This window comes from Schistocerca piceifrons, chromosome 1, assembly GCF_021461385.2.
Source record: "Schistocerca piceifrons isolate TAMUIC-IGC-003096 chromosome 1, iqSchPice1.1, whole genome shotgun sequence".
NCBI classification, from domain to species: domain Eukaryota; kingdom Metazoa; phylum Arthropoda; class Insecta; order Orthoptera; family Acrididae; genus Schistocerca; species Schistocerca piceifrons.
Genome location: NC_060138.1, coordinates 515,735,850 through 515,747,880, shown reverse-complemented (window position 1 = coordinate 515,747,880; position 12,031 = coordinate 515,735,850). Strand labels below are relative to the sequence as shown.

At 38.6% G+C, this 12,031-nt stretch overlaps 1 protein-coding gene across 13 annotated transcripts in view; it reads right to left on the bottom strand.

Annotated features, from left to right (window-relative positions):
• LOC124797826 (calcium/calmodulin-dependent protein kinase type II alpha chain) overlaps positions 1-12,031 on the bottom strand; it is a 1,017,246-nt gene that overhangs the window by 274,703 nt on the left and 730,512 nt on the right. For 10 of the 13 annotated variants that reach the window (XM_047260866.1, XM_047260890.1, XM_047260884.1 and 7 more), the window contains exons 8-11: positions 2,016-2,110; positions 1,800-1,922; positions 624-707; positions 263-323 (exon numbers count right to left, since the gene is read on the bottom strand). In XM_047260866.1, coding sequence (XP_047116822.1) covers positions 263-323; positions 624-707; positions 1,800-1,922; positions 2,016-2,110 — 363 coding nt within the window. The remainder of the gene's footprint in view (positions 1-262; positions 324-623; positions 708-1,799; positions 1,923-2,015; positions 2,111-12,031) is intronic. The other 3 variants (XM_047260876.1, XM_047260946.1, XM_047260973.1) reach the window with 1 other exon arrangement.

Below are 12,031 nucleotides of genomic sequence, written 5' to 3'. Positions count from 1 at the left end.
AATACAAGGATGAAAAATTTTCAAAACAATTTCATTAATTTACGTGAATAGTGGCAAGTGATTGTGATTTTTAAGGTAAAATGGGATGCATTACAATTAGATTTAAAAAAATATATATTTTTCACCCAACATACAATAGATATCATGTAGTGAATGACATTCATTAGGGGTGCACATTCAAACTGGGAGAGGGATGATGTGCCCACTTTCCACAGTACCACACACATGTAATCCACCAGTTGTGGGGTCCGGAGGTACTTACCATGAGCATCATACTTACTGGAAAAATTGCGAGTTGCAAGCATGGTTGTTAGAATAGCACCCTAGAACAAATGTAAAATATTTAGAGGGTTACAATGCCCAAATACAAATGCAGATTAAATATAAATGAACTGAAAGCATAATTCATTTAGATGTCCAATAACAGGTTTATTTTAGCTACTACCACAGTAATTTTATAAAAGGCAGTAACTTTACAGAAAGTCTGTAGAAGCAAAAATAGTAAACTCAAAAAAGGAGATATTCCTTGAGAATTTAGAATACTCAGTTCTACTTTAGTGCTGAATGGTAATTAATGTGAATTAATTAACACATGTAAAGCTAATTTTAGTAACTTGTCTCACCTTTAGCTTACGCCTTGCATTGAACTTCTTCAGACAATCAACAGTTTCTTGTCTGTGGACCACTGATGCAACACGTTCCCTTTGCTGAAACAGAAAGACAAGGATATGTTTCAGTAGGTTCAGAATACCACATGTAAATCAAATGAATTTTTAACTCATAAACATACATAATTTGTCAAATATAACAGAAATACCAGCAAATAGACAAAATGGAAAACAGAATCTACCAAACACTATCAGAAGTAACCAAAACTGTAAGTCTAGTACAATGTGTGAATAAATGACTAATATTTAAAAGAAAGTGTATTTTAGTATGTCCAGAAAGTTAAAGAAATACTGTCCTACCACTCAACAGAATTATTTTGCTTATAAAAATTTTATAGCTTCAATGAAACCTGAATGTCGCTGTGCAAATTAAACCTTAGCAGAAATAGGAAATATTGGAGAATTCATGGCCCAATTACTTCATACTTTGTGCTGCTTTTCAGCAGATGGGTACAACACACCACATCAGGGCATTCATTAGACACGTAAAATAAAATTTTCATTTTGGGAACAATGTTACTCATACAGTGAATAATAAATTTTCTACTCAAATCACTCTCATCATTTTGGAATACACGTTACTTGAACATATAAGTGGAAACACAATTTTGTTGAATGTCTGTGTGAAAAGATAATTACGGTTTTTAGTAAAATCCAGAAAACAAAGTACGTTAAAAAAAAAGAAAGAAGGAGAGGAAGAGAGAGAGAGAGAGAGAGAGAGAGAGAGAGAGAGAGAGCAAAATTGTTTCTAAGGCCAGCAAAATACAACCAATTGTTAAGTAGAAACATCACTTTTCAACAAAGAATGTCAAGAGTCATCTAAATTTTTTAAACCAAACTCTCCATTTAAGCAAATTTTTGCGAAACTCTAGTCAACACGAACAAAGCATGGGTTAACGGATATGTGAAATTTGCAAATTATGTTATAACATTTATTTCTTTAAATTACATTGGTTGAAAAAACATTGATTGCTACCACAAAAAGCTTTGATTTGTGTTTCAGATCTATAATCATAAAACAAAGATGTAAACTACTATGTTGCATGATAACACAAAAAAGTAATCAGAAGCAACACCAAAGTGTTACTGACAATACTTGGTACATAAACAACTAAGAAGACAATAGCTTACGCAGATCCATGGATGCCTCAGAGCTTCAGAAGCTGTTATTCTCTTGGAGGGATTTACAGTCAGCATCTGGTTAATCAGATTTTTTGCCTCTGGTGTGACTGTGTCCCATTCTGGAGACGGATACTGGAAATGTTATTCATTCACATATAAAAATTACAAATTATTGTTCCTGCTACTATTACAAATTCCATGTAGCTTATATGGTTGGTTTCTTACGTCATATGCTCCAGCCTTTATTTGCGCATACAGCCTATGTTGATCCTCATCCCAGAATGGTGGGTAACCAACGAGCAAAATATAAAGAATAACTCCTGAAAGAAAATGTTCATGAGATACACCAAAAACAGATGAAATTAACTAAGATGATACAGGAATCACCTCACTTACTAAATAAAGGACTACACACACACACACACACACACACACACACACACACCACAAACAAAAGGTTACTGTGATAACATTGCAGTCTGCTATTCAAAAGATGTTGAAATATTGCAAAGTATCAGAGATTATTTATTTATTTTGTGTTCCGGTGTTCCACACTGTGAATATATCTCAGGATGTGGAACGAGTCAGTCTTACAAGTTTGCTGGGGTTACATTCTGTGGTAATATGTAAATAATCAACTTCACGTTAAGGTATCAACAACTTAAGTTCTATTAGAGGAAAGTAAAAGTATTTCAATATGATTTCAGTAGATAAATAAACAAGAACATAAATAAGGATCTAGCAGCATATCTGAGTGTTAAAGTTACATGGGCACTATACAGGGCGATTCACAAAGAGATGCAAATATTTTAATATGTTATTCTACAAGTAAAAGTAAAGTAAAAAGTTGATATAAACATAGGTCTGCAAATGTTTGGTTACGGAGTTACGGCTAATTAAAGATTTTGCCTGACATTTAGCAACTTCACTAATATGAAGCCATCACAAAACTGTATGAGATTAAAGTACAGCACTATTTCCATTTATTTTGTTGCTAATGTTCTGGCGAATCTAATAAAACATGTCCCAGATGTGTATTTGCAGTAGTTTTCCAGAACCTCCAGAGAAGCAAAGATTATTATACAAGTAAATTTGTTTATGCTCCATGAAAAATCTAGAAACGTTTATGTCACTGTTGGCAAGTGTTAGTGAGTTGTTCCAGTCATTTCCTAATGTGGAAATGATTTAGTTTTCTGTATTGTTCAGTGAAAGAACAGTGTATTTAAGTGAAACTACATAGTAACTGCTGTAATCTGTAGATTATTTCTGAAATAGGGATGCCTTTCAAATTTACGATGGAGGAATACACTGATATGGTGTTTATTTATGGCAAATGTGATGGTAGTGTTATGGCTGTAGTTAATGACTATCACATATGTTATCCAACTCGGAGGATTCCTAATGCACGAACCATTTCTCAAGATGTTCTGGAAAACTACTGAAGATGCATGTCTGGGATACATTTTATTAGATTCATCAGATCAATAACAACAAAATAAATGGAAATTGTGCTTTATTTTAATATTGTACAGTTTTGTGATGGCTTCAGCTTAGTAAAGTTGCTAAATTTCAGGCAAAATCTTTTATTAGCCCTAACTCTGTAACTAAACATTTGCGGACCTATGAACTTTTTTCTTTAGTTTTACTTCTAGAATAACATATTAAAATATTTGCATATCTTCATGAATCACCCTGTATATTGTGGTTCAGAAACTCTTCTGTAGTGCAAAAAGATCCTTGCATATAGAAATTGCTGTGTGTTGCTTTAAGCAAAAGTTTACTTTCACCTACAAACTACTGTAATTACAGATTAATTATGTTACTCTTGATTGGTCTTATATTATCTGTACAAACAATACACTAAAATGATTTACTGGATCAGATACACAAATAAATAAAAAATAAAATAAATTACTATAAAAATATTTTCATATGATATCAGCTCTGGAAAAACATATTGTATGCCTGGGGTGTTTTTTGATCCCAAAGTGATTCAAGCAACTTTATGGTGATAAAATTTGAAATATGTCCACAAAAGTAATTCTAATTTATTGAGAAAAATATGCATGATGTTGATATAACAACTCCATAATTTCCTAATATAAATAAGTTACATATAAGCTGTAATTATTAACTAAATTTGTTTGAAATATGAAAACATATTTTGTTTAGTTCCAAAAATTATTTTGACACAAAATATTCATAGCCCACACACTATGTAACAATACTGTATTTTATTAATATTATGTGTAATATCACTTACATGGAATTTTATCAGAAATGCACTCTTACTCGCTCTTCGTGTCATATTATGAAAATGTATTACACAACACAGTTATCCTAGTATGTTCTTTACAGACAAACTTGTGACACTCATCAACACTGTTGATTCACTTTCTTGTCCTTTGGCCTTGGGCTCGAACCAAACCGTTTTCTTTTCAGATTTGGAAAATCGGTTATCTGTTTATCATGTTGTTTTTCTTTTTAGAAGATCCTTGAAGCCTGAAGATATTACTGCTGAACAAATGCATTGTGTTTTGCTCTGGGGAGACAGGATTCGTCATTCAATGTGAGGTTTGACTAGTTCTTTTTCTAGTTCTGACAGGAATTCTCTTCTTGCATTTTTACTTCTCATATCATGTCAAATTTTACAATGCAGAATGTAAGCATTGAGACAATCTAAATCTAGTATATCAAAAAATACGGCAAATGGCCACCTTCTTGTTCTACGTTTCACTGAATAATATCTAGCCATCTTATCAACTATATCAGCTCCTGACTCTGTTGAGCTGTAGAACATTATTATTTCGGTTTTTTTGTGCTCATGCTCACTGCCATCAAATGTGGCTCAAAAAATAGGTAAGCCATACTCTTCTGACTAAAAGTCACTCAAAGGTTTCCCACATGCCTTATGCAAGCCACCTATTATTTGCAGAGCAAAGAATGCCTGCAGCTCTGTAGAATCAAGTTCAATCCAGCATTCAAGAGTTGGGAATAGAATTTTATTATATTTTGAATGATTATTGGTATGCATTACTACTACACACTGCAGGTGATTGGTGACAAAAAGTCTGAAACAATCTGCCCTTGTCTGTAACTGTGGTCTACAGTGACGTGGAATATGTACAGTTTGATGTGTTACATTCCTTGATACCTGCTTGTGTACATCAGGTGGTACTGTGTGTTATCCATCCACTTCCAGACACAAAAATAGTTGCATTCATTACCTGAATACCATTATCATCAGCATCTTCACAGTCACTCATATCCACTTCATCTCTGACCTGCATATCTTCCTCTGTCATATCTCCATCAGCATCACTGTTATCCTTATTTCCAAAAATTGATTCATTATCACTATCACTCTTCTGTAAATCTGCCAAAGCCTGCTCGAGACTGTAGCCCCTTGTAAAATGTATATCACCATCCATGATGAATAAACTATCACACCATGTCTTCCCTCCACAAAACTCAATTCCAAACTGTGAATTTGTCATAAAATTACACATGAATGTATTTTCTATTCATTGTTTACAATAGTGCACAAATGAATGCAGTTTATAAGGTGAATTGTTGTCAAGATTTATTTTCATAACAAAACTTTATATATAACACTGAAAATCACATATCAAACAATGGAAAAGCCAGGATGGAATGTAACAATATTAGAGGCACAACAAGAAGATTCACATAATTATAGCTTTCGTTCAGTTGTCTGAGATTGCAGACGTGTGTGCAAGTTGTGTTTGCTTGAGAGAGAGAGAGAGAGAGAGAGAGAGAGAGAGAGAGAGAGAGAGAGAGAGAGAGAGAGAGAGTGTATTGCTGACAAAGGCCTTAATGGCCGAAAGCTATAATTGTGTGAATCTTTTGTTGTGCCTATCATGACTCAGCATCTCTGCTATATGATGAGTAGCAACTTTCCTTCTCTAATATTGAAAATCACATATTGTATACCTGGTGTATTTTCTGACCCCACAGCAAGAATTCCAAATTGTTGTACTAGAAACTTTAATATAGTCATAAATATTTTACCAAGTTATAATAAAAAGTCCATGAATAGCATATCGGAAGGATGAGTAGTCTGCACTCACGTTAAAACTGTTTACTTGTAGTTAAACGAGTCTTGGGGTCTATAAAGACCCCACGTATCATGTGAGGGGTAATGTGTAATTAGATTCAACCTCTTCTCAGAAGATGAAAGTTGGTGCTAACATCTGGCGTGTTATACTCAGCGCTTGAGTAAATGTGGAATGGTAGATTATGTGTATCAAACGTTTCCATTAAAACAATTTATTGTTTTGAGTGGTAGTTAATCATCAGCACTAAATTAAGGTCTGGTGCACATAGAATGAACAACCGAAAGTGCTGTTTTGGGTGGTCAGTGAGACAGTATTTATTACATTTGGTACAATACCATAATGAGAGGAAGTGTGACTGCCACATTACTGTCACAGTATCAGGTAAAAGGTAATTCTGTAACATTTTAATGCCATATAAAGCTAGCAGAGTTGGGGGTGGGAGTGGAGGTGGGGGGTGGGGGCGGGGGTGGAGAGAGAGAGAGAGAGAGAGAGAGAGAGAGAGAGAGAGAGAATGCTTTCCTAAGTAGTAAAAATCTTGTACAGCGAGTATACTGACAACTGATATAATATAAAGTAGTACACTGGGGACATGTGCAAAATGCCACAGAGAGAGAAATGAAGATGATAAGACAGTAAATTTTCTTGAGAGAATAAGGAAATTGAATGATTTGAGATGAAATGAGCTGGAGGCTTCTTAGGAAAAAAGAAATAGAAAATATGCAGAAAGGGGCGATAAAGGCTCCAAGCAAGATACAGACAATAATGGGAGAGATTTCTCAGACTATACTGTGTTGCCACAGCTTCTCTTACCTGGTTGTTGAAAACCCATAGCTAGGTTAGCAGAAAATGCCAGAGTGGGCTGATGCCTTAGAGAGGTGGAAGAGACGGAAGCAGATAAGTGGTACTTTTACAAGAAGCTTCCTGCCAGTTCTGCTGACACAGCAAGAATTGTTGCCTGTGCCTCACACCACATGTAACTTTGGTAACCAACAGGGCTATAGCTTTGCTGACATACCAGAAGTACTGAAGAAGATTGTAGCAATCACGAATTTCATTACCACATGATCAGGACCAGCACCAAGTCACTTCCTTGGTACACATGATGAGAAGTGAGTGCTCGATCAAAGAGCCATAAATACTGCCCATTTCACCTGTGCAGTGTCTGTCACTACCTGCAGCCAGTTACAAGAGGTACTCCTCACAAGTTGACCCGAAATGGGTCATCTAACTGCTGCTACTAGATGCCTTCTCCGCTAGATTGTGTAACTACTGGCTGCACCTAGGCCCAATGCTGCTGGGAATTGAACTTTTGCGTTCCAGCTGGGGGCCACCTGCTCGCCAACTAATGCTGACTTTTTGGTGGCTAGTTGGGTGTCTATGGTTCATGCATGGCCCTGAATAGCTGCCAATCTGCCATCTGCCCTGTGCAGGCACACTGTACTACTGTAAGCTTCATCTGCAGGCCACTATAATTGCATCCTGCACTGGGGTACTTGGTTCAACTTTGTGTGGTCGACTGTTTGCCGCACCAAATTGTGCGTCAGTACCAGCCAATGTTACCAACTTTTGCACAGCCTGTCACAGATGCATGCCAGCCACCTGCCTAAGGCCTGATATGATGCTACATTGCCAGAGTGCTGACAACATAACTTCATCTCAGCAGCTGCCTGCTTCATGTGGTGACACTGTGCACTGACTGCTACACAAGGTTGCTCATTGAGCCAATATCACTTCCCCCACTGGGGCCAGCCTATGCTTTGGGGTGCTGAAGAGTGGTCCACAATGCTATGGCTGCTGTACTTTTTGCACAGAATAAATAAATCAAATAAACCCACATAAGTGCTGTTTTTATGACTTTCCATCAGACACCCACCTGGCTCTATGAAGATACCAACTTGCAAACTGACAGTCCATGCGTTCCCAACCTGTAGCAGGGTGCATAATCTCACCCAAATTCCTGACCCCCACCACAAATGATGTCAAAAGTGGTTACTGGATCCACTTCAACTGGCTTCAGAAATTGCCGACTGCTGACAGCTAGTGGCAGAAGTGGCTACATGGCTGATCCCCCCCTCCCTCTTGCTCCACTGCAGGTGTGATGGCCCAATGCTTGAACTTACAGTTCAGTTTGTTACGTAGCATAAGGACATCTACTTCAGTCAATTCAAGGAGAAAACAAGAGAGGACTATACAGATATGTATCCAGCGAGCTGCACACAATGTAATTCATAAGGTCACAGTTTACACTGTATGGAATCAGTACCCAACACATGTTCTATGCTCCATCAGTATGGGCGTTATAGTGCCATGAAACCAAGGAGATAATGATCAGGTGCAAGGACCAGGACTAATATTTTACTAATATGGTTAGCTATACTTTTATTATTCCCATTTTCTTTGTTTTGCCTATTATTTTTATCATATGGGATAGAGGCTACAGAATGACTGAGTCAAGAACACAGAGGGTTGCTATCCTAACAGCTGCACAGTCATTATTGGAGGAGGTAGCTCAGTTGACAGCAGATAATATTTAAACTCCTAAAGCAGTTAGATGCTGTTGGTGAGGACAGGGCCTTGTCCAGCATGACTGCTCCCACCTTTGGCTGCCACTGGATTAGTTAGTAATTTCTTGGGTGAGGCTGTGGAGGACATACTAGTATTTATAAATAGTTGGTTGACGGCTGAAAAGCAAGGATTTTGGACATGTGAACAGTTGTTACAGGAGACCAAGTGGTACTTGTGAGAAGAAGCAAAAATGTATGCTATGAGTGATGACCCCTTAAGGAATACCCAAGCATTTACTGAACTCAGAAAAAGCATGGTATAACTTTTCTGGTAAAATGTCACAGGAGGCAGAATAGCTGCAGATACCATTGCTAACAATTAAATGGGTGTTGCAGAAGCAAAATGAGTATGTTGAGAATTTTGTACATATGATCAGTGTGAATACCAATCAGTTGACAGATAATGATGAAATGAACAGAATCGTTCTGCAGGAAGTGGAACAGCAGTTGAAAATCCACAGCTGGGTTAGCAGAAAATGTAATTGCTGGCTGACACACGAAGTCTTAGAGAGTTGTAAAAGATGGGAGCCAGTGATGCATACTTTTGTGAGGAGCTAAAAGCTGGCTCTGGCAACAGCATGAATCACTCTCTGGGGCTCACACCATGTATCTAAGTTTGACAACCACTGCTATGACTGTAACACTGCTGACACAACAGAACTAAAAAAGAAGGCCATAGCAATGGCAGCCTAGATTGACAAATGTTCAGTCTGAGAAATGAGTCATCTTTCATCCACTTGAGGAACTGGTGCCTCCTAGATGGGGAGGAGCACCATCTGGTGACCGACTTTAGTGACTTCGGGGTGCCTACCTAGGTGTCCATGGTTCACACCTGGGCCTCACTGACTTCTGAGCTGCTGACTGCTTTGTACGGGCACACTCCACTATCACAGGCTGGAAAGTCTTTGTTCAACAATGTGTGCTCTTATGCTTCCCGAATTGCAGCAAACCAACGTGACTAACTTCTGCAGAGTCTGTCATAGGGTCATGCTAGCCACCTACATAAGGCCTGACACTATGCTACACAGTTGGAGTCCTGACAATTTATCTTTGCCTCAGCTGCTACCTGTTCGACACAGTGACACCATGTGCTTGCCATTCCACGAGACTGCTAAATGAGCTAAGCACACTTCCCTAACTGGCCCCAGCCTGCCCTGCAGCATTATGACTGCTGTTATTTTTCACATGGAATAAATAAACCCATGTAACTGCTGTTTCTATGGCTTGTCATTGAACATCCATCTGGCTCCATGAGCATGTTTGCCCTGATAATTGACACTCAGTGTCATTCCACCCTGCAGCTGTTTACCTAAACTGACCTGCATTACTGAAGCCCTTGCATCAGTAAAGTAAAGAGATGGAAGGCAGAAACAAAGACTAGTAACAGGAAAAGTACAGGCCTTTGAAAAATAAATAAATCAGTATAATAGCTTAAATAGTTTATAGGAATAGTGTCATACAAACGAAGCAGCTCTGTGTGAGGCAAGTGTGTAGACACAGAGGTGCTGATATGTAATTTCACAAGAGAGCCTGTTTGCACACAGTAAGGCAACCAGGTTATGCCGAGCAATCATGATGACACTGCAGAAGGGTCATGCAGTAACTGCCTGGCTGCAGTATGTTTCCGCACCATTGGAACACAGAAGTGTAGATCTGTACGTGAATGGAACCAGTGTACAGCACAAAAAAGGTGCTTTTAATTGGTATAAATACCCTCCATTTCTGTTAGAATTATGTGGAGTCTGGCAGCATCCTCCACAACATTGGGCCCACATCAGTTTTCAGTATGCTATGCATCAGTCAGCAGCCAACATCCGTCTGGGCAGCTAGCTCCACCCAATTAGCTCATGACTCTGAGCCTGCCACACAGCCTTAGGTAACACAACAAGAAGGCTGTCACCCAGGTGCCGCAGCAGCATCAAACTTCTGTCTTGGAGGGCAGCTGCTCACAGCCAGGATGGTACTTCTGCCATCCCCATCACACCATGATGAGCTTCTAGCCCAGTAGGTTTGGCTGTCTAAGGGAATTCAGCAGATGTATGCATTGATGGCATTGCTCACTCAGAACCCAATAGTGCCAACTCAGACAATGCTGCTGAGTAAGGTAAACAGTATCTGCAGTGCCAACATGGACGTCAGATGGCCATCCCACCTCAGTGGTCTTCTGACATCATCTGCATCACAGATGGAGCCTGCATCTAAAGAGGGTGAATCCTGGGGCATTGTAAAACTCCAGCATTGTAATTCAAGACAGATAAAATATGTTGTATCTTGCATTGGAGTTTTCATAGTCACTTCTGGCCAGCACTACCATCTCAACAACCCACCACCTCTACAATATAATGGCTTCTCTTAGCTCAGGTTGCTATAGAGTGATGTCATAAGAACTTGTGGATCTTGTCTAGCAACTAGGACCAGCACAGTCAAATTCCATGCACCACAGCTTTGCAACCACAACATGCAGTTACGTCAAACAGTGGAGTGAGTTAGCAGACTGCTAGTTTCTGTGGTTGTTTTTTTTTTCTTATTTAATGTGATCAACGTAAGTTGAGAGCATTCTGTATGGTATATGGTGCAGTACAAATAATTCATGTTTGAACATCAGTTTAGTAGTGCACAACATCATAATGGGTGATGATAAGACGTAAGATATATATGTGTATGATGCCATGTGGCCTGTTGTGAGTGAATTTTGTATATCTTAGTGCATGTAGGAGATTAAGGTTCCACAATGGCAGAGTCTCAAGTCGGAGGCAATTCAAGCATGGGTTAATGAAACGGGCAATTGAAAACAGATAATATAGACTCATGTAATAGGCTTGCAGCCGCAGAGGACGAATTGGAAGTAGCCGAGCAACCTACTCCATTATTAGAACCAGCCATAGTCAATTTGCTCACATCTGTCTCTTGAAAGTTGACTTCTTTTTAGGAAGAACTGCAGTTAGCAGCTAATATTGTGGGGGGTGGGGGGAGGGTCACAGCATCAGTTATTACAGGTGACAAGGTTACAGTTAGTAGGGAAGTTAAGACATATATCAGATGTACAGAGCAACTAAGAGGTGTGTAGATATTTAATGAATTGAAAAAAAAAGTCCTGCTACAAAAGTACAAGGGGCAAAATAGTGACACTTTTTCACAAGTAGTGGGTAGTATATGAAAGAAGCATAATGAGTTGGTAGAGAATTTTGTGGACAGAATACAGAAAGTGAATGTACAGACATAAGAATTAGTAGAAAGTGATGAGGCAAATAGAATCATACTACATGAAATGGAACACACACATTTCTGAGGGGCTCACCATCTAATATGTCTAGAAAGCTGAGATGGGTATCCAGAGAATTTATACTCTGCAGTCAGATTAGCCATGGAGTTTGAAGAAGTTGATGCAGTAACAGGAAAATGGGACAAGAGAGGAGTATTTTATGCTGACAGGAGGTGTTACAGATGTGGGAGGATGGGACATGTGCAGAAGCAATATCACCAACCTCAGTGTAGTACTTGTGGTGCAGCTGCACACCAGTACTATGATTGTAGGAATGGTAAGGGAAAACAAGTGTCAAATAAACAGATGTCAAATGCAAAAGGGAACCTTAGGCCT